At 41.5% G+C, this 24276-nt stretch overlaps 1 protein-coding gene across 3 annotated transcripts in view; it reads right to left on the bottom strand.

Moving 5' to 3' along the window:
* The window catches only part of zmp:0000000660 (arf-GAP with Rho-GAP domain, ANK repeat and PH domain-containing protein 2), a 127818-nt gene that overhangs the window by 78226 nt on the left and 25316 nt on the right, over positions 1-24276 (bottom strand). For all 3 annotated transcript variants that reach the window (XM_031289899.2, XM_031289900.2, XM_035994020.1), the window contains 3 exons: positions 16729-16922; positions 8720-8826; positions 2210-2409 (listed from right to left, as the gene is read on the bottom strand). In XM_031289899.2, the coding sequence (XP_031145759.1) occupies positions 2210-2409; positions 8720-8826; positions 16729-16922 (501 nt within the window). The remainder of the gene's footprint in view (positions 1-2209; positions 2410-8719; positions 8827-16728; positions 16923-24276) is intronic.

Raw genomic sequence — 24276 nt, 5'->3', positions numbered from 1 at the left:
GAGTAATACTTTAAGTGATGTGCCAGGTGTCCTCAAATGGCTCTGAGTGTGCTGTCATGCTGATTTGAGCAGGTTCTAAATATCTAGTTGACCAATCAGATTGCCTGGTCGGATCTACTTGTTGTTTAATTGTAGAGACAAACCACAGAATTATCAACTGACAGAGCGTTTTAGTGTCTTACAGCTTTCACTGTTCATTACGCAGCTTTAATGTTTTAGTTCAATGCTACTGAACTGATACAGCTTTTATCAGCCTTGTCCATTTGCAGCAGGCAGCTGTTTTCAGTGAAAAAAAGCTCTGGTGAACCCACTGCCCAGCACCAAACATCAGACAGACAAAGTCAGCAGCTAGATGGTGAACACTGTTTGAATAGAAAGGGACGAATAATGGGGCAAAACGCAAATGAGCAGCTGATTAGGATTTTGTTTGTAATTTAAAGTAATTTGAAAAACACACATGGTTATACTGACTGACTGTCTGTGCTGCAACATTTTCACGCAGGTTTTTGTATGATTGTGTTTTTATATCAGATTCACCGGGGTTTTTTTATGTTCACAAATGACACTGATTATGTTTTTTCATAAAAAAGAAAATAATGGACAGTCCCTCAAGTCTATGCATACAAAGACAACATATATTACAGCATATAAAACTGCTCCACATCAGAGAGTGAAGCTACAAACTATTTAAAATTAATTCTTTCTTGGCATAAAAGGAGAAAAGCCAATCTGGGATCATTTTAACCATTAGCCTTCTCATTACTTCTTTCCTCTTTCTCTTGTTCAGCATTTCTCTTTACTGTCCATGACATAAGAGCACTAATTAAAGGCATGAGCAGTCATTGGTATTCCAAATGGACCACTGCCTAATTTAAAGAGAGCACAGTGTGAGGACAGCTTCCTCGTTGCAGATATTCACACGCTCGTGTGTCGACAAAATGTAATATTAAACACCCCTGCAAATGAAATCATTTAAGGGCGTTTGAAAAGGGATGTTGGATATCTGATGCGTACCAATTACATGGGCTTTGCAGAGGTGAGGAGAAGAATCGCATTAAAACTTATGACTCTGGGAGAAATCCCAGGCCTAGAGAAAATCTGGAGGGGAAGGAGTGTATAGGAGCATATATATACCTCTACATCAGGCATTGCTGCTGCTTCTCTCTAATCATGTTTAGCGGGTCAAGAAGCAGTTTGGAATCCCTCAAGTTCTCGCCTGTGGCTTAATCTTTGTTGTCATTTCATCTGAGCCATCCAGCATTGCCAAATAGATTAGGGCGCCCAGAGGCCAGACGCCAACTCCCATAAGTGGCTTATCACCTGAGAACTTTTTTTCAGCCTCTGGGTCAAATCACACACTCACACAGACACAAACACCAGACCACTCATAATAATTAGTAGAAAAAGAGTAGATTTATCCTTTTTTCCTTCAGCAGGTTTTTAAGTTGTGTTAATACAACTGTTCAAATGCACCATTGTCTCTTTTTGTTTCTCTCTATACACTGTTCACTATGACTTCAGAAAGGGAGAGTAAATAATGTAAATTAATATGAGCAAGAGAATGGTGTGTGTTTGTCTTTATAACTGGTTCCTAATAAGTGATCCCCCGTCACAGGTTGCATACGTATGTCATTTCATTTTAAAAGAAGAATAATTCTAACAAGTAACAAGCAAATAACAAGCAATAAGATTTGACACAAGTTAATAAAATACACACAATTTTGGGATCCCATTATTTTATGGGTCTGAACATTTTTAATAATTCCCTCAGACGTTTGCTGTAAAACACTATATAGTTCAATTCCCAAACATACAATAACTAACTTGATTAAGTTACTAACATAAGCTAACACAATTAACTGAATCCTAACAAAACTACCAGTCTGTATTTTTCATATTATTAGTTCCAAATTACATTTTTCTTTCCCAGGAAACATCCTAAAAATGATAAAGTGTATAAAAAAGTGTTTTCTGTCTTGTTTAGATATGTCTTGGGACAACTAAGGGGTCTTTAAAAACTACCATATAAAAGGTGTTTTGACATGCTGCTCGCTTCCATTCAGACAATGCTGAGTGCTGGTGGGTGTTTACATGTTTAAGGGGGTTGTTTATCAGAGTTCACTGAAGGTACAGTATGTTGTTTATCGGTGTGTATGCCTGTATCCAGCATGTGTGTGTCTGCATCAGAGAATATATGGAAGCCCCTTACCTGCACACTTCTTACAGACGACCACACCCAGATTGACTGACGCCCACTCCGGCTGTGGGGCGCGACAGTCAGCGCAGCTCCTGTTGGCCTCGTTGAACCAGATCTTCTCTGCCACTTCATAGTCGGAGAGTGTCTCAGCAATCGATTCCTGGACCGCTTCAATCCACTCCTCCTTCTCCCGCTCTGACTCTGCCGTGAAGCTGCAACAATTGATTTTTTGCCCCCCAACCCAACACATGGCTCACAGTTATTGATTTGATTTGAGAGAGCAATTAAACAGCATAGTATCGCTTGGCAGGGTTACGGGGGTGTGCAGTATTTGGAGTAGTTTTGGGGAGTTGCTGAGTAAGTATGCCTATGTGTGATTGCAATAGATTTGATGAAATTGATAGGGGAGTGGAAAGAGGGGGGCGACAGGGCAGGTAAATCAATCTGTCTCACCTTGCACCACTAAAATCTATAAAGTGCTAATGCAGGATATTTTGTCAGGATATTATGTCTATATATGACTCAGGAAAGTAAAGAAATTGTGATGGAAAAGACTATAAACCACATTTACAGCTTCAATATACATTTATAAAATCATGTTTAACACTCTTGTTCCATCAGGACAAGATCTCTGCCAATCTGAAAATGAAGGGGGGAAAGTAGAGCACTGAGATAAGCTTGGTAAAATATGTGATGCTGCTTTTCTATTGACATGGGTGCAGTGACAGACTCAAAAGGTTTCATTCCAATACAGTCTGTTTTAAAAGCATTGCCACATTAAGGTAATTTGATAATTTTAACAAATCAGATTATGAAGTAGACATAATAATTTGCTAGGAAATACTGTATCATTAAAAATTACTTCACTTTCATGTCAGCAATTAAACTATATAGCCAAAATTATATGGGAATTCTTGTCCAATTAATCTTAATCTTGTCAATCTTAATAGAAGTACAAAAGTTTGTTGTTTACAAGAACATAAGAAACCAGGTTACTCAGAGAGCGCATTTACATGCACTGTAGTTACTGTAAATCCATGCAGCAGGTAAATAAAAATCACATTTCTCTCCTACCCTGATTTTGGAAGAATGACTAACTTTCTTTAACTGTTGTGGTGATACAATAAGCTGTTTCCTGATATGCAGTGAGATAAAGGCTCTGTCTGGATTCTTACTGCATGAAGTGTTGGAAACCTGACTTCTACTTACAGAGGCTACTTTGTTGGAGTTTAGTTTCAGTTGAAATCAGACGGCATAATTCTAAATACGAGGATGCATCATTATGTTTAATGATCTTTTCTTCTTCCAGCTGCTTTGCTGACACAGCAATACTTCCCGTCTTCAGTCTTTGTCATGCACATGTGTTCATGTACAGTAAAAAAAGCCAATGAGAAACCTGGTGACGCGTAAACAGTATAACCAAGAAATGGACTTTCGCCGGGAGAAATCTAGCTGGGGAAACAAGGTTTCTCGAATCTCCTATACCAAATTACGGAAACAACATTTTTGCAAAAAGTCGACTGTAACCGAGTTAATTAAGCACATGTTAACACATTGAATAATAATTTTGACATCAGCAATGATCTTAACCCCATCCAACACTTTTGGGATAACTGGAACGTCAAATGGGGGCCAAATCCCTGAAGCCTTCCCAGAAGAGTGGAGGCAGTCCAGTGTCAACATATGTTTGGCCACATACTATGTTTCAGAAGAGCAGGTTTAAACTACGCCTCATCTACTAATTAAACTGATCCAACCAGGGAGGTCAAATCAGCCATATTTTATTTTTGATATTAAATAAACATGCACACCACACACACATACAGTAAATGTCTGAAATCCAAATTGGGTGTCTTTCAGGGCACTCATTCAGCTGTCTCTAAATCAATCCACACACACACACACACACACACACACACACACACACACACACACACACACACACACACACGACAGGGGATCTCCATTACTGTCTGACAAGCACTTATAAAAGATACCTTGCAGTGTTTATTTTGGATAGGTTGCTGAATTTTCTGAGTAACTCAAAATTAGATAGGTGTATAATAAATGTATGAAACAAGCAAACTATGCGCATGTGTAAGCTTAAGTGAGAGTGAGGATAAGATAACAATACAGACAGCAAGATCGACAGAGATATAAAACTGAGAGGAAAAAGAGAGAGTCTTAGCCTGACTGAAAGAAGCACTTAGAAAAGAGAAATGGGACCACTGGTCTCCATGGCAACCTGGCGACCGTTGTAAAGTAAGACAGAGGAGGGGAGGCGACGGGGAGGGAAAGCTTTTGCCTGAAGCTGAGGATGTGCACCGGGCCCGCCTGGCACAAGTAACCCAGCAGAGATCGATAGGTTGATTGGGTTCAGCCGTTCTGTGCCCATCCGTCCCTGTCCAGGGCCCATCTAAAGAGATGACTGCTCACATCGTCTGCTCAACCACAACACGCCCTCCAAAACCACAGAGTAGCAAAGGGAAAGCACCAGAGTATGTGGAGGTTCCCAAGCTGCAGAGCTTAAGCTATGAAGTGAAGGAGGGTCTCATGTGAGGCTTTTACAGGTGGTGAAGAGGAAAATATAAAATAAAGAATTCTAAAAAGTTATTAGAGAGGTGGAGTAGAAGTACAATTACTGTACTACTTTGTACAATAATTAAATTGTTGCCTTTTCTACTACAACTTTCAAGCAATCTCATATATTGTTATGTCAATCACCCTCACAGCCACAGGATTCAGGCATCCATCATCTCATTCCCTGGCTCACTACAATCCCAGGAGAGAGTTCTCATGTTATTCCATGCTGCAACTGTGTAGGTATCTGGAAAGTTATAAAATCTGAAAGTAAGCATATAGCGCAATGAGAGCTCCACAGATATGAAGAATATATAGCAAGTCCAGAGCGACTCCAAGACTCATTATTGATTGTTTAAAGGAATAGTTTGACATATTGGTAAATATGCTTTCTTGCCAAGAATTAGCTTAGCATAAAGACTAGAAACAAGAGGAAACAGCTAGCCTGGCTATGTCAAAGGGTAAGAAAATCCGCCAATTAGTTCCTGGCAAGGTGCAGTGACTTCCTGGAACCTTGTCATCACCGTGACATTGCCAGGCAACCAGCAGAGACTCCAGGACGTCACTGCTCCCAGTCATTAGAGCTTTAGTAGCTTTCCTATTTAACCGACAGACTTGAGAGTGTTCTTCTCATCTTTTCTATTAAAAAGGCATATCTAACATGACCTTCGTGGTCTGGAGTGGAGAATATTGCTCTTTACAGTCAGCTTCAGGGTTCCCCATTCACCCAAGGACCTAGCATCAGTCCCCACTCATGAAACTGTATTTTTTATAAGTAAAATGACAAATTTAATTTGGAAATCCCATTTTGGTGTGCGGTAGCTTGACGTTTTTTTTGTTATAATTCTCTGTTAAAGTGAGCATTAAATCTTAAATTTAAAATTTACTTCCACTGGTGCCCTTCATCCTTTTTGCTGTTTAAAATTAAATTATTTAAATTATTTAAATTAAATTATTTAAACAATAAAAATAATTGTGAAACTGTCCACAGTTTTCAATATACACCGGACAAACACACAAGAAACCAGACAAACATGGATTTTCTCCAATATGCCCTTGAGCTAGGCATTTATCTGCAGCTTTACTTTAGTGGAGGTGCTTTTTGATCAAGCACAAAGGTTTTCCTTTCCTTTAAAGTTGAGTGTCTTTGCTTGTGCACTCCTCGCTGCCTCATTGTCATTCTCTCTTCTCATAACAGTCTGCTATTGCATCTACCACAACAGGCTGAACGCTCTGTCCATTTAACGGCCGCAAAACAATGGAAAAGCCAAAGTGAGTCTCCACAGCTTAAAGTGATTAGATAGTTTCTCACTAATCCCCACCTTGAGCAGGTAGGAGAACACTCCCAGGGCTACCAATCGATTTGATCCACACACACACACACACACACACACACTTTCAGCAATCACCTCATCAAAACAATTCAGGAGACCTGAGCTCATTTTAATTCCACCTCTTTTTTGTTCCACACAAAATGGTAATCACGTCCAGAGTATTAACGAAGCTGCCAAACGATGGGACCATTAAGGGAGCTGACACAAACAGATCGATCGGACATACAACAGACACGTAGAGGAATGAGGGGAGAAAGAAATCTTTACACAAGGCAACTGGCAAAAAAGAAAGTGGTAAAAAAAAAAAAAAAAAGAAGAAGAAAAAATAGTGAACAAGCGCACACAAACAAACAAGCCATGCTTTGTCCAGGCAGCTGTGACGGTTGTTTTCTAAATGGGCCATTACAGCACAAACAAGCAGTGCGCTCATTGATTGTTAGCCCTCAGGGACTAGAGTCACCTGAAAGGCTTTGTGCCCTACAGAGGCAGAGATACCTGCATGAAGCTCCAAGGGGAGATTTCATAAAAAAGAAATCTGGATCAAAAATTTGTGATTTTTGTACAGGACCCTGTTCTTATGTAGCGTGTTTACTGCAATGACCAATAAGTCTGTGATGCGTGCAGTGGTTCACAAGACAGTTTGTGAAAGAGATTTGACATGAGAACACAGAGTGCTATGAAATGCAGTCAATACAAACTTATGAGAAGACTTTCTTTGTCTCATTAGAGTCTTAAATTGGTGACATGCCTGCTCATTACTTTCACAACTTACATCTCAAAGGAAAACATACAGGGCAGAAGTGTATAAATTGGTTTTAAATGATTGACATTGAAAGTGAATCCCACTGAATAATTCGGGTAATACGGGTATTAGTAACTTTAATTTTTAAGATTATTTGTTGGGCTTTTTTACCTTCATTTTATTAGACAGTGCAGCTAGAGAGAGAAGGGGGGAGAGAGAGAGAGGACGACATGCAGCAAAGGGCCGCAGGTTGGATCTGAACCCGGCCGCCGCCAAGGACCCAGCTCACATGGGGCGCACACGCCACTCAGCTAGAGGTCGCCCCGTGTATTAGTAACTTTTATTTTTGTTTGTGACATTAAGCTCACATTCACACCTGTAGTTCAGTTAGGTGGCCTGGACCAAGGAAAGAAATGTCACATTGTTGCTTTTTAGTCCTTGTTCGTTTAATTTTCCTGCCGACTTTATTGCACTTTACAAAAGAACCAAGAGCTGTAAACATGAAGTACATATGGACTGCCGGGTAACTCACTGGCTGAAGAGTTTAGGTGACTGTTTTGGTGACCCTGCATCATGAGTGGTGCATGGACAAACGTAGGGAATACTAATTCTAAAACCTCACAAAGAAAAAGCAGATTATGCATAGCATTTTTTAAGGTGTTTTCTTGCTTGCTTTGTTTAGTCCTGTTGAATTGGACTAAGGTTGTTTTTCCCCCCTGCTACAATTTGTTCGGACAGACCTGAACGCAGCAATTGTATTCTGGTGTGGACCAAAACAACCGCATTGAGACCTGTGTTTGCTTTCTTGCTCAGGGCCAGGCACTAACCAGTTACCTTGAACCCTTTTCTGTGTAAGAAGAAACTGAACCGAGGTGGGAAAAAAAGGAACATGATGAAGCAAACTTTAGGTTTAATTGAAAGGCCCTTACAAAAAAATTGCAAACTGAGCTAATATGCCACAAATAGTTAAAAACAAGTAGAAACAGCTTGGTCTGGCTGTTCGGCCTTAAGATACCGACCGAGGCTGCCTGAAAAGGTGAGTCTCAGTTGGCTTTAAAGCCGGCTCGAGTGCAGTTTGGTTGGGGGTGTGAAAACAAAATGGACCAACCACAGGGTTTTATGATAGCATAAAGAGATCATAAACTACAATTAAAATTGATCTGTTGATTGTGAATTGATGACAAACATTTCCCTAATCAATCAGAAGTTGTTTAAAGCATTGAAAACATTCTGGTTTGAATGAATTCTCTAACTCTCCAGGTAATAGGACAAAGCTTTTGGCTTGGCCAACATTAAGATGCCAATTTTGATAGGAATGTAAATATTCTTTCACCACAACTCCTATCGCATTATAAGACTCTTAATGCCTTACATGTATAAGAGCAGATTAACCAAAATTAATTAAAATGCCATTAAAATGTGAATATGGATGCTTTATAAGATGTGATTATTAAGATTAAAATACAGTGTAGCAAGAGGCTAGGTGTATGTGAAGGGCATTTCCTAAACTATACAGTATGGTTCAAATGAAATGATGGAAGATTTGTTGGAATTATATATAATTTTTGAATGAAGTCTTGGCATCCTGCTGCTGCCTCCAGTAAGAGGTGTACTACAGTCGGAGGGGTCTGCGTTGAAGGAGAGATTCCTTCACTTAACATTCATGTTTTCGATGATGAAAAAAGCAATATGAAAGTATGTGTTAGGGTAAAATCAAACAGAAAGGGTGCACTTTTCTCATTGACACACAAATAAAAAGACACATATTTTAGCATGAATAGCTCTTTGTTGCGCGAGAAGGGGGCAAGAACACACACATTCCCATGCATGCACATACACACATCACACATATGAGACCAGACGTACCAGAAGTTCTTGAAGGGTGTATTGATTTCGAAGCCCCTGCGGTCCACGTCTCTAATGTTGGCAGCAGTCAGTTCCACTTCAGCAATAGCCAGGCCCGCTTTATAGTCCTGGAAAAACACAAAGAGAGATGGAGATCCATAGATTTATTATTAATCAATTGGGAGGTTGTTACAGTACAGGCACTTCAAATCATCGACAACTAATGGGCTTGTTTTTTTTCTTCTCATTACCACAGCCCTTAAAGCTATAGTTCGTAGTTTCTCCCATGAGAAATTCTAATTAATGACAACAAAACTGTCGCCGCGTCCACATGATACAAGCCTTATGTGATCGCGCACACCCCCCCCACCCCTCCTCCGCGCAGTTGCTAGTAGCCAAGGAGGACACGGAGGATTAAAAAAAAACATGATGGACTCTTCAAAAGAGGTCATTATCTTCACTCGAGCTTCTGCGCGGGAAAGTCACCGGACGACACAATCTTCTGAACATAGTCATACTGAGAAATACAGAGAGAGTTGTGTGGAGCTGATCGTCTTAATTAGCTTTGTAGCAACTCATTTGGCAATGGCTTGAACGTAACGGACGTTTATTAATATCAAAAAGTTACACACTAAAGCTTTAATAATAAAAAGTAATAAGTGATAGTAAAATAGTATCTTGGAAAACAAGCTCATTTGCTTTTTTGCTGAGATTCAGATGAGAAGCTCAATACCACTCCTATGTCTGTATGGTAAATATGAAGCTACCACCAGCAACCATTTAGATTAGCTCATCCATTTTATGGGGGGTTTATGTGTCGGACTGTTTCTTGGCAGCAAATTGTCGTTTTCACACTTTGGTTTTACGGATTAAACAAACATGGTATAATGTGTTGTGAGCATTAGGAGGTTTTCATTGGTGGATTTGGTCACCTATGGACAGAGCCAGGCTAGCTGTCTCCCCTCCTGTTTTCAGTCTTTACGCTAAGCTAACCTAACAAGCTGCTGGCTCCAGCTTCCTATTTGCCAGTCTATACCTGTGCAAAACAGCAAAGCTCTGCCAAAGGGAAAAGCTGTATCCGGGGAATCCAAAGCAACCCAAGCTTTCACCCTCAATGTTTTCCAGGGCCCATTTCAGAAATGGGGGTTAGATGCAGAAGCACCGATTTCATAAGCTCCACTTTAACTCTGCATCACACCACACCCTTTCCTTCTCTACTTCACCCTCAACACTCACAGCAGTTTAGACCATTTTCTCTAGCCTAGAGCTCCGAGCCGAGACAGAAAAACAGACAGGAAAACAGAAGAAGTGCACCTACGCCCACACACGTATAGGCACAACATCAAAATAGAGCGAAAAAACACAATTGTTCAAAATTACAATACAGAAAAATACACAGACAAAGCCAAAAAACGTGAGTCAAAAGACCATGGAGAGAAAGATAGCGAGACCACAAAGGAAAGGGAAGGAGGGAGAACGTATAAGTGAAAAAAGGTCTTGATAATCCTTACTGAGAGTGGGTGAGACGAGTGAGGGGTCAGCTGAGCAGTTGACAGAGAGAAAGTGACTGTGTGTGGAAAGAGCCAGAACAAAACAGGAGCTGCGCCAATACTCCTCAACAGCGAATTACAGCATACTGCCTTAGCGAGGAGCACTAAATCCTGCCATGCTGTGCCATCTATAAGAGCATGTGTGTTTTCTGTGCCAACTGTTGTTCACCAACAAAACAATTTACACTAATTACACCAAACAATTTAGAAAATGAAGAACACCATCTTTTCTGATTAGACGATTTTTGGGAATACATGGCCTAGCAGAGGAAAGACGTATGTGTGTTGGGGGGGTGGGGGGATTCTTCAACTAATTAGCGACAAACTTCTCAGTGCAGCCAAATGTCGCAGATTGCATCACAAAGAGGAAGTGTGTGCTGCAGAATTTCCAACCTGATCTTTCAGTATTGTTTGGGTTTGTTCAATTAGGGCTAATGTTGTCAGAATCTTCATTTGTCCATCATTAGCCCCAATTACCACTATTTCAAAACACATTTAAAGGACTGTGGTGGAAAGGCTCAAGCAATTATTCTGCTTCCCTAACACTTCTACACAATAATATTGAGGCAGAGCGAGTGGAATGGAAACATAGTGGCAGGCTAGTGTTGAGTTCCTATGAAGCATTATGTGTAATTAAGGCACTGTGAACTCAGAAGAGGGTGGCATAAGAGATAGACAGAGAAAGATAAAGAAAATGAGCAAGAGAGCGTGACTGAGACAAGTGAATTCACTTTATGGCCAGATTCCAATTGAGCTAAATGTTTTGATGTGAGGGCTCAGAAGCAGCAGAAACTTGCCTTCTCTATTCAATCAATTATAAGGTAGTACAGTAATTGCTCTTGAAAATGCAGTATGTTCCAAGGTTAAAATGCAGTATGTTCCAAGGTTAAAATGCAGTATGTTCCAAGGTTTAAATGCAGTATGTTCCAAGGTTTAAATGCAGTATGTTCCAAGGTTTAAATGCAGTATGTTCCAAGGTTTAAATGCAGTATGTTCCAAGGTTTAAAGACACAATGACAATGAGAGTGCGGTGATGTAAGGCGTTTAAAGCTCAATTCAAAGTGATTTCTCACGAACCATTCAGTTCAGCTGAGTATCTTAATGCAACGCTCGGCTGTAATTTAAACATAGAAGGACAAAAGGTTTTTATGTATTACTGTATAACTGCACATGGAGGAGGAACGTGTCTGTACTGTATGTACTGAATGCATGTGCATGAGAGTGCGTGGCTGTGCTGAGAGGGCAAAGCAGTCACCTTTACCTAATGACCCTCATCCCTCTCAGGCAGCCAATTAGAGCACTGGGTGTTAGCAGCCGTCCAGCCCTCGCCACTCGTTACCTACCCAATATGTGCCGTGGCCTCGTGCCCTCTCCAATTAATTCACCAAGGATGGAGGAAAGGAGGGATGGGGAGAGGTAGGGAAGGCATTAGAGGTAAAAAATAACTCACCCAATTACAACAGCCAAGTGGTAGGTGGCAATAATGGCGCTTATGGGGGAGGGAGAGGAAAAGCCCTATGGCGAATGGTCGCACGAATGCGTGGGTTTATGCACTTTTTGTCCACATATTATAATACGTAAAGCATTCAAGAACTTACACAAGAGAAAGAAAGAATTCATCATGTCAAGGAGAAAACAAATCAACACATACCAAATTACGGCACCTAAAATAAATAACCTTAACCTGGTAAGTGCTGAGCAAAGGCCCACTCTGAATATTCCAGTCATGCATCCAATTATAATTTCTTTCAAAGCTTTTCAACCTCTTATTGTGCAAGTCAGTCAATCCACTGCTGCTCTAAGAGAAGACAGACAAGTAAAGGCGGCCTCCACTTCTATCTCCAATTCCATGTCCACTCAACCGCTTACAATGCTGTAAAAGCATGCAGGCTAAGACCGTCTCGCAGAGGGGTAGGAGCATTTAAAAGAGAACACACTCAATATAGTTTTGATTTTTTTTAAACATCAGACAGTGAGACAGAGGTCAGGGAAAGTGAATAGCTATGGATGATGATAAATAATAAATGAGAGTAGTGGAAGAAGACAAATAATTTGGTTGAATATATAGAGAAAAAAGAAAGAAACAGAAAGAGGCAAGTTATAGATGTACTTATAGTAAACCGGAACAAAAGTAAACTTTTCCAGTCCAATATTTTAGGTAAAACCTAAAACAGAATATCCGAAAATATCTCTGAAAATTATGTACTAAAGTTAGGAGATGTTTTACACTGCAACTACAGTGGTGTAGTAACAGTCTGCTGATAGCTTCAAGCGCTGTTGTGCCAAAGCCTTAGCTCGTAGAAGCATTTTCCATGTCTTTCAGCTCATTGTTTTGTTTTTTTAAGGCCTTTAACTTTCCTGTTTACTCATACCACTCCAAACAGCATGGTTTCCAGCAGCAGGCACTTTGTTTTAACAAAAATGCTACGAAAAACGCCCTGTTCACTACGTGCCTAGCACCAAAACAGACAAAGTTGACAACTAGAATATTGCACTTACATTCACGGGTGGACAGAAACACAACAAATTGCACTTACTGCATTCAGTTGTATAACAAAGAGTATTTCAAATATGCTGATTATCTTTTAGTTGCATCAGGTACGCAAAAAGAAACAGAACTCATTACTCATTACAAGACTACTCGTGTCACAAATTCTATAAAACGGCCTTGCAGTCTTGGGATGATGTTAATTGTTACAAAGAAGATCTTGAGAAGAGCAAATGAGAAAGACATTTAATTAAAGTAGAGATTAATTAAATCCTCAGTCTCACTGTTATTGTATACTCAGAATACCTTTCCCACCAGAGAAGGCTCAACTGTACGTGTAACTCTTGCTAAGTAGGAATGAAAGGGAGAGAAAAAGATATCTTGCAAGCATTTTTTGTTTTAACCAAGAAACCAGGTTCAACCAAGCTAGTAGGAAGCTAAATTGCATACAAGATGACAGAAGGAAATATGATCATCCAACGATTATATCAATCCTTCAACTGCCGGAGTGAACGCACACCAGATGATTCACACTGGTGAAGTATGACATGATAAGACATGAAACAAGTTGCTCTGGGTGGACCAATCAGCCAACAGTATGCAGCCCATGGCAGGGAGATCATTCTCAGAGTAAACATGTGTTTGTTTGTGTGTGTGTGTGTGTGTGTGTGTGTGTGTGTGTGTGTGTGTGTGTGTGTGTGTGTGTGTGTGTGTGCGTGTGTGTGACACACTTTGCGCACCGTCTGACTTTCTTTACCTTGGTGCTTAAATGACCTTAAACACAGCTTCATCACAGGGCTTACAGCCCATGAGAAATGGGGTAGGGGTGGTAAAGGAGGAGCTGGGAGGATGATGTTTTCAAAAGCTCGTTCATCATGTTAGATTAAATACTCCACTCCACTGAACTTGAACGGGGCAACGGTCTACCTCCCTCCCCGCTCTCTTACTCGCCATCACTCTCTCCTTTTTCTTACAAACCACCAATGCTCGTTTCTCACTCACGTGACCTCTGCACCTCCACCCTTTTCACTTCATCTTTCTACTTCTACTTCTCTTTGTTTCTGTCTCCTATTCTTGTCTTTCATTTGCTGCCTCCCTTTCTCTCTCTGCAAAAAGTGCACTGCCACTGCTGCTGCATTTATGCCAGGGATTTAGCTCATAAGCTGAAATAATACAATGAATTTGTCCTCCCTCGGTTCTTTCTTTCCCTCCGTTTCTCCTGCTGTCTCAGATCAAGGAAGTGGAAATGTGCTGACATCGAGTGACACCCAAAAGAGAATTCTAACAAAGATGTTTGTTCACGCTAATGAAGAAAATAATGAAAGGCAAACAACAAAACTAAAAGATGGAGCGAAATGAAATGAGAGCTAAGGAGGAATGGAGATGAGTTGAATGTGTGTAGCATTATTAAATATGCATACAAATATGTGTGAGACACTTTAAGAAATAGTATTACTGCATATGAGAAATATTTCAATCTCAGATTGGAGTCTCTGTACGTGAGCAGGGACTATCAGGGCCTAATTGGACTCACATCAAATAAGAAAGACTCAAGAGAAACTATGAGTAAGTGAAAATGTATCTCTTCTTTATTCTGCAGTTAAAAGGGGATATAAATTATCAAAAAAATGTATTAGTCGAACATGTTCCAAGTAAGCAATAATACTAACTAGGTCGGCTACTTGAAGGACTCTGTTGACTTTTTGGGTACTTTGGTCATTTTGGGCACTTTGGTCATGTGTCAACAAATTATCTCTGAAACTAATACAAAACCTGATAATTAAGCATGGTAGGCTACATTAGTTCCAGAAGAAAGACAGTGTTGTTACCTAAACAACAAGGGTTGATCCTCTGATGGAGATGGATTTGTACAGAGATTTGCGTGGCATTAGCCAGCAGTGGCATGCACAGTCTCTTAGGGAAAATGGGGCACTACCACCGCTCACAAATTACTGTTTGGGTTCATGTTTGCCCTATAGGTCACACCAGAGCAGAAATGAGTGAACGAACCAAAAGGGCACCTGGCATACGCGAGGATCACCTGGGGTCACTTTGGCATTTGATGTTTACTGTGTGACATTTTAAGATTCTTTTTTTGGGCCATTTTTAGGCCTTTATTTCCGACAGGACAGCTTTAGACATGAAAGGGGAGAGAGAGGGGAAACAACATGCAGCAAAGGGCCGCAGGTGGGAACCGAACCAGCGGCCACCGCATCGAGGACAGAGCCTCAGCACATGGGCGCTCGCTCTACCAGGAGAGCTACCCAGGCACCCCAACTGTGTGACATTTTGGTAACTAGAATGCTTAGAAGTGTCTCTTCAGAGCACAGAAAAATCCTGTACTGCACTACTAAATTTGATTGGGAATATCCACCACTAAAGCACATTATCAACCGAAAAGATAAGAGCCTAAAGATGGGTACTACATGATTCCTTGTCTAAGAGAGAAGCCTCAAGTCAGAATTCACATGGTGCACACATACATTTGTCTGAGGTGGCTACTGGGGTCCAATAGCAAATTTCTTCCTCTGGCTCCCAAGTCCAAATCCGGTGATGGAATGGAGCTGATTTGTTTGTTACTGAAGACTATATATTGACTATACATTAATCCTTTCCCCACATCTTTCAAGATTGCTGGTCATAGTTGTACTTGTGAGCTCAATAGTAAGTTGGCTACAACTAGTCATTGCTATGCGCTAGCATGCGCTTGTACCCACAAGAGCTGTCAATCTTCCTCTATAATACCATTCGAATTCCATTTGATATTTTTTTAATATTCAAATAATATTCAAATATTTAATGCTCAATTGCAGCCTGTAAAATAATATGTACTACACTACCCAGGCTTATGCATTGTCGATGGCATTACAAGCATGTGGTTGTTGTTACACGTTCTGTCCGCTAGAGGGGCTTCCAACATTAGCCTGGCCTTGAGGGGACCTGCACGCAACTTTGTTTACATTCATTTTTCACCACGCACACAGCGACGAACACAAATCAGCAGAGAACTCTGTAATGAAACATTATCAACAAGTGTAGTGAAGCGGCTCTGTTGTAAAGGCTAACAGTGCCCGGTTAGCACAATGACATCATGTTAGAAAGCACAGTCGAATTGTTTTGTCATAAACTAGCTAGGTAAGTACAAAACGATGCTAACGGCACTAAGCCAGACGGTGCTGTCACTACTATTTTAGTGATTTATAAGCAACCTGTTTCTTGCAGATTGTCACGTTACTGAGAATACAGCTAATAAAAGGTAATATATAAGTAGAAGCTTACTCTGACAGCTGTAGGGCAGCTAACATTACCTTTAGCTGTCTTCATGAAGCTCCCAGCTACGCTAACGTTACTATACCTCGCGACACAGTTAAAAAACAAGAACGAGCTAACTAATGTTAACATGAGCACTTTGGCTCGGTGGAAGTCGATTTTAAAGTCATGTTAAAACTATTTCCCGTCCTTACGATTTCCAGCCGCAGTCTGTCACTCCCCCGTGTGCTAACGTTATTCGGTACGTAACGTTAGCGCCGTAATGTTGTACTAACGTTGTCTTAGACCTCACAATGCCTTGTGTTTCTCACTCCCGCTAAGTTATTGTTCATAAGACGTGACATGAGTGACACATGCGGGTAGGCCAAGGTGAGAAGAGGGAGATTAGCTAATGTTAGCCAACATATTTATAAAAAAAAGTCACATTCGAATAGTAATTTCAGCATTCGAATAGTATTGATTATATTTGAATTTCGGCATTCGTTCCAACAGCCCTAGTACCCACCAAAAATAGAGCACAATATCTCAGGACCCTGAACCCTAAAGCATTTTCACACATATATTTACTTTTTGGATTACACATTCATGAACATCTCCATATCTTCCATGAACATCTCCATCTCTGCCTCATCTGCGTCAAATAGGCTGTGATTATTATCTTCCTTTGTTCAAAAAGGAAGCTGTCATCCTATGAGAGGAAGTCCCGGCGGTGTTGGAAGTACCTGTTCTGTTTTGCAGATCCTGACTTTACTCCCCGCGAGGGACACCAGCACTCTGCCTTTGTAACCGCGGAGCTCCAGCAAGCCTCGCTTGTTTGCGGAGGAGGGGTGGGAGAGGCTGTCGGAGCGCTTCTGGGAGCCGCAGGCAGGGGGGCGCGTGGCCGTCTGAAGAGTTTCCATCCACTCCTGGCGCTCCCCTGTGGACAGATGCGTGAGTGAGAGACAGAAACAGAGAAAAAGAGATGTGCATGTGGTGTGAGTGTGATAAAAAATAAAAGAGTGAAGCAAGAGAGAAAGAAATCAAGAAAGGCCAGAAAATGAACTAGATAATGAGAGATCAGGGCATCTTAAAGTCTTTGAATTATAGTGTTAATTCATCATTTTTACATCCCTTCAGTGAGTTCCATACACTGGCTTGTTGGCTGCTAAACCTCCATTGCATACTGATACAGAAAATCCCAGTCTAAAAGAAAAGTAATTGAAAGACAGGATGAGCTACGATTGGTGAAAATTAACTTAGCCCCTGGAAAAAGAATATCCTGCAAAGCTGAAAAGTGCAAAGTCTAGCACTAGAGATAGATAGATAGAGAGCTGCTACTCTGAGATTTGCAAGCCTTAAGCAAGATGTGTCCAGGGTAACTTGAGTCAAACACACCACCAAATTAAAATATATAATAAAAAAAAAATGGAGCTTCTCATGACATGCTGCCACAGTTCTGTAAATCCACTCATTTGTCACTCGATGGTGTTTTAAGCCCCCAACGTCTTTTTCCAGGCAGTACTGCGACCGTTGACTTCAAGGCACCTATCCCTAACCTTAACCTTAACCCTAACCCTGACCATAATCTAATCCTAGTGCCTTCCAGGCAGCTCTGCCTGGACAACCCAGTCTCACGGCAGTTCGTGTAAATGTCACGTTATTTGAATCTATTGATTCGTGTTCACGGGGACGTTTTTCTCGTTTTTTACGTGTAAATGTCACGTTATTTTCTTGGGGAAAGGACGCCGGGAGATGGCTGGGAAACGGCCGAAAATGATGCTTCAGAAGTTGGGAGGCGGCCGCAAGGCGGCCCGCTGGGGACGTGCCACAATAAACGCCGGGAGACGGCTGGGAGACGGCTGGGATACGCCCGAAAATGAAGCTCCATAAGCTGGGAAGTGCCTGCGAGGCGGCCCGCTGGGGACGCGCCACAATAAACGCGGGGAGACAGCTGGGATACGCCCGAAAATGACGCTCCATAAACCAGGAAGCGGCCGCGAGGTGGCCTGCTGGGGACGCGCCACAATAATGGGATGGCGGAGGTTGGGTTTAGGAGAAACCCAACGGGGAAAGGGTGCCTTACACGCCGGGAGACGGCCGCAAGGGACGGGGGACGTGCCACAATAACACACGGGACAAAACGCCACGCGATCCCCGGGAAACAAAGCCCCACATGCGGGACAAAAGACGCCATCCCCGGGAAACAAAGCGCCACACGCCGGACGCGATCCCCTCTCGCCCAGGTGAAAGTCCTGTGTTGTTTGACCCATCCACCACCCCGACCAACCTCCCTACGTGGATTTTCGGATTTTTATATTACTCCCTAACATTTTCGTGCTGTGGACACGAAATATGCTTCCCATTAAAATACATTACTTCACATTTTCGTGCTGGCCACCACGAAAAAAAACGAGAAAAACGTCCCCATGAACACGAATCAATAGATTCAAATAACGTGACATTTACACAAACTGCCGTGAGACCGGGCTGGCCTGGATGGAGACATTGGGGGCTAAAAACACGGATAAACCATTTGTCTCAACCTGCAAAACAATGGAGCAAAGTCAAACAGCACATGTGCAGTTTACAATGATAACGGTGGCAGATTTACCACTGGAAATCATTTGCAGTTTTTTAAACAACGGATACTTGAATTCGTACACAGCAGGGTTGATTATATTAAAGATCCTGTTATTTCGTTCTCACATAACCCTGTTTGGCTGCTTAGCCTACAAATTTTCATTTTCATTCATTTACATTTTCAAAAGAGAAAAGGCTTTTAGGGAAACTAAGCGTGTCAGGGAAAACGTAACATTATCAAGGCTAACGAACTGGCTGCAGTTGCTCGAGTGTAAACCTCAAACCCAATAAAGTGTGGGACAGAGCTGCTAACGTTACCCCAGACGTGACTAGCTGTGAAGTAACCCCATAATCTAATTTGGGTAGTTTAATGATTTGCTAAGTCTTGTCCTTGGAAGTAAGGCTAGGTTCCTACCGTAGGTAGCAAGCAATTTAGCCAGACATGCTAATAATTGCAGCTTACATCAGAGCAGACTAACACTGTTTAATCCATTCCTGACATTGCTCTTTGTTTTTGGTTTTGAAAAGGCTAAACAAAGACACCACAATCCAAACTGTTTATATACAGATTATTGCAACTATAGCCCCATGCATAGGCAGAAATCCAACGCTTGACAGGCCTGCTGTGCCTAGTTAAAGTTGCTAAGATATAGTTGGAGAATCTCTGTTTGGGGGAAGGTTCTATAACTGGCACTTCACCTGTTTAGTGTCTTCAAAAACTATTTTTCACTGAACACGACACTAAATCTCATTTTATTGTGAGTCATCCTAGCTTACCTAACAGCTAAATTGCTCAAGTATAGCACAATGCACTGTGTTCCATCCAGGGTTTACATTCAAATGATGTAGACTCAAAGGGCCGCTCAGATATCTTCCTCTGCAACTTTTCAAACAGAAGACATGAAAACTAGCGCTTTAAAGCCCATTCCCCTACCGCCCAAGACATTGTGCTATCAAAGCCAGGAAAGTGAAAACACAAGAAATACCAAAGGATTGTGAAAACACACACACACACACACGTCCAAAGCAGCACCCACTGTAGTAACTGTTCAATACAAGAAAGCAGAAAGAAATAAAAACAAAAAAATTGTAAACTGATATAGAACTAAGCAGTTGGGATGGACCTGCAAATTTGAGAAAAGGTAACAAGGCACCCTTTTTTTTTTTTTTTTTTTTTTTTTTTTTAAAAAAAAGGTAAATGCACCTTAATTCAAACCTGTGTGTGGCTCTCAACTCATCATTCAAAAAAAGAAAAAAAACACTGACAGAATGACAGACACTTTTCTAAAATACACAAAGTGACAAATTGATACTCTCAGAATAACAGTGAGCACTTGTGTGGTCACACAGGGGCATCACACAGGAAATGTATTTTTGGATACCCATGAATTTGAGCAAACAACAGGATGGAGGATCTCACAATAGTTCTCCGAGGACTTGATGTCTGTATTTTGGTTCTCTTGCATTTTATCAAAATGCTCAAGGTACAGGAAATAAGCTCTTACTTGGTTTAATCGCTTCTCTGTTTCATTCATTCATCCATTACTATGCTTATTATGGGCTAGTTCTTTGTCAAAAGAGGAAAACCCACAGACACACAAATCATGTCACCACAATCAACTGTACTATCAGCTATGTGGGCTAAGGAAGCAGGGGGAAATGTTTGTACGAGGTTAACAAATTATACTTTTGAAGCATGTCAATTTAAGAATAGAGAGAATAATTGTTTTGTGATACTTGAAATATGTGTGCTTTCCCTTTCTTCCCACAGCAACAACAACAAAAAGCCTTGTAGCTGGTAGGGACTCAGTGTTTTGCTCAAAGCACCTCAGAGCTAACAGGGATCCAACAAAAAAACTCCATGTAACGGACTGGTGAAAAGAGATTCATTGGACATCTCATTAGCTAGAAGTTACAGATAAGACATAGAAGATGTATGTACATATATTTAGTGTCTAGCCCATAGCAGTTAATTTAAGTCATATTTTGCACACTTGCAATGATAACTGATCACCATTGTATGTCGTGGACTGCCTAAATAACTGGGAGTAAATATGACATCCTTCCCCTGCTTCATGCAATTCTCCATACCTTGTATCCTTTTAAGTCAGCATCAATCATAGCTGCCACCACAGCATGATTTCTGATTGAGTAAATAGTGTATGCACCAAGTTGGAAGTCAGCTTCACATCCTTGAAAAAAAACCACTGTGCACATGCACAAAAATTAAAGACCGAAACACAGTGATGGTCTTCATTCCTAGACAAAAGGGTATGTATAAACATCTGCTATGATTACTTGTTCGGTTTATGAGTATAATTAAGTCTTAAAATATCAGTGGTGGTGGTGGTTACCAATTTTCTCTAAAAGCATCTCCGGCAACCGTTTAAATATATCAAGGAAAAAAATGATTGAACCAACAGTATTTAGAGCCACACAATTGGCTTCATGATGTGTTTGGGGGAAGTGGGAAACTGCAAGTTTGTTCGAGACAGTAATGGATCTTCATGGCAACCCTGACCTTTTTAGGTCTTCATGGGTCCACTTGGCCAGGTAAGCAAGATCCAGAGAAGAGCCAGTTTGGCAAAGTTCCAATCATATTTAGCGTAATCAGGTAGCGTAGGTTCCCACTGTATTGACGCAGGACGCAGGTGTTTCAACACGTCAATTAAACCGAGTGGATCAGAGCAGACTCTGTATGAGTTTCCTACTCCTACACACACTACTGTACCCTCCTGAGCTCCCAAATACTATATCTGCTGCCTGGTCCCGAACTCAGCTCTGGCCTGGCTACCCCCCAGATTCTTATGAATTTACAAAGAGCTGGTATCAAAAATAAATGGCCTACTTAATTATTGACCGCTCTTTACATCACTAGGCTTTACTGTTCCGTTCCCACCCTTGCTTTCTGAGTTCCATTACCTGTCCTGCGCTAACTTATTTGCCTGTTCATTTATTCAGGTCCTTCCTCTCTCCCTCCACTCTCCTCTTCGCCAAAACTGTCAATCTGAGCACAGGAGGGAAGGCTGGAGCGAGGAAGGAGGTGGGAGTATTGAGAGAAACTTGAGAGAAACCGAGGAGACGTGGCATGCCTGTACGCCTGCGTGTTAGCGCGTGTGCATCTCACTTGTGCGTCTGAATGTGTCTTGCATATGATTGAGTGTATGTTGCACATGAACCTCCAGCGTGTTTCCAAAAAATATTTTCACTCTGCGTGCACATAAAAAGAGTGCACGGCAACCCAACAGCCACATCTAGCTTCATCTCTTGTTAAGGGATATACAGTATATGTAAAGCCATGTATTTGAAAGACTATTCCACCACTTTACATTGAGAGAGACCAGGAGAGAGGCAGATAATCCTCATTGAAAGTGGATGAGATGAGAGCCAGGGCCACTTAGTGCTCAACAGAGATCTCAGAAGCCTCCCACACAGTCTCCATCAAGAGGAATAAAAAAAATCCTATGCACAGGGATTAAGATTTGCTTTGTTATCCGTCATTTCAGTCCTCTCACCCCAACATACATGCACACCGCAGAATTGAACGTTTACATTACTCTTCGATGTATGATCTACAGTAAGTTCGCCATATATTACTACATTTTATAGAACTGGATGAGTCTTACTTGATCCTGGCCAATACATCGACACAGACAATATTATCAGCCAATGTTGGCTTACCACAGATATATTTAAAGTAGCAAGAAATTGCAGTATAGAAATCCCAAAGATACAGTACTCCACATTTGAGGTCATTCAGATCCACTGTCATATTACACAGTTCAGAATTCTTTAATAATCAAATGTATGGGAACCTTATCAAAAACGTGCATGCTATGTATTTTGAGGCATTATTAGTCCTGATCTATTACAATCTAATTAAAATGTATTTGTGCTGCTTATGTCACTAATGTCAGAACTTTGCGAACTTGGCATAGTGGACCTCGGCTCAACCGTCTCATTGCTTGGTAATATATGCTCAACACCAGCTAAGAAGCTAATGTTACATGTGTTTGTTAACTTGTTGTTAAATGTTAAAACCCGCCACTAGGTAGTGAAATATGAAATGATACAACTTGAAATATTTACTACAGGTAATACTTTACTCCCACTATATGTCCTCCTGAGTTTATCTTTCTGCCATCAGTCTCTCTCTGGCCTTTTCCCAACCCTTGTGTTGTTATCTCTACATCTCTCTTTTACCTTCTTTCCTGTCATCTCAAACAAAACTAACATGTGTTAGGAGCAGGCTTTGTTGAAAGGCAATTGCCAAAGCATCAGAATACAAATCATTAACAACTCTTTACACCATAAATCCCATCTTCTCTCTTGCAGCGCATTTGTCTGCATCCCCCCTCCAACACTCCCTGTCTTGTCCTGACCATTTTCCATCACTCTCCGCCCTGTCTCTTCCTGGCAAACTCTCCTTTCCTCTCGCTTTCTTCTCTCCCATTGCTGCCACTGTTTTCCACACCACTCCGTCCCCCTCTTTTCTTGCTCTCCTTCTCTCCCCCTGCCTGCCTTCCTTCCTCCTTCCATCTCTCCTCTCTCAAGCTGACAGTACCTGAGGGAAGAGGCCACCTGCGGACCAAGTGGAGAATCAGCCGACATCTGTGTGCACACTCTCTCCGGTGGCCTTCAATTATTCACTCACTTCTCCCTCCTCATTTTCCCTCTCTCCATCTTCACTCTGCCCTTTTCATCTCTCCCTGCCGTCTCTGCCTTTACCTCTCTGTTGCTTCTTCACACCGAGATTGCGTGTCTGCCTCTCTCGCTCTATCCATCCCTGTTATTCCCTCATTTAATCGCCTCATTCCCTTGTTTCCCCTATCCCATTCTTTTAATGTCCCTCCTGGATGCCTTTACACTCTGGCACACTCCTCTGACCATCACTCTACCATTTTCTAACCCCTCTCACCCCTACTGCATCAACTCCATACCTCCACTTCACTAACCTACTCCTCCTCTTTCCCTCTGTCTCCTCATGTCTCCCTCTTTTTCATGCGTTTCCCCAAAGATTGATGACTCTCCGCCACAAGGCGAGTGGGCCTGTTTAAAGATGCATGAGGTGATGAGGGAAAGTTTTCTCCTCCTTCTCTTTTCACCTCTCCATCTCTCCTCCCAACCCTTTCTTCTGACGGCAGCAGCCACCTCAGCGAGAGGCTCTCCACTGATCCCAGGCAGTCAGAGGCCACCTCCAAATCAGACAGCATTCTCCCCTACCAGCACTTGTCAGGACAGCTGAGTTTGACGTATGACGATCAGCTAACAGACAGCGTGATAAATGACGCTGCTGAGGACCCGCGTTTCATAAACAGACAAAAAAGGCTGGCAGATATCGATATGATGATGCACTGAATCGACAGGGTGAGGCGGAAGAACCTCTGGTGCTCGGTGTGGTGAAAATAGATGGAAAAAAAGTTTAAAAGAGAAAGCTGTTGGCTATATTGCTTTTTTAATAAACTGGAGGTGATGCAAAATTATAGGAAAAGGAGATCCAATGCAAATGTTGGTTTTTAGCTGATAATAAAGGACTAATGCCACCAAGCACAAGGTGCATTTTATACAAATGTACAATGTGTCAATGAGTCCAAGGATTTTAAATGCAAACCAAGCTTGTATCAAATACATCCACTGCTGTCTAGAAACTAAATTATTATCTTAAAGCTGTAATTGATTGATTTGTTGGCAACTTGGGTCAGTGAAAAAAA

This window comes from Sander lucioperca, chromosome 17, assembly GCF_008315115.2.
Source record: "Sander lucioperca isolate FBNREF2018 chromosome 17, SLUC_FBN_1.2, whole genome shotgun sequence".
NCBI classification, from domain to species: domain Eukaryota; kingdom Metazoa; phylum Chordata; class Actinopteri; order Perciformes; family Percidae; genus Sander; species Sander lucioperca.
This window is presented reverse-complemented; position numbering and strand designations above follow the sequence as displayed.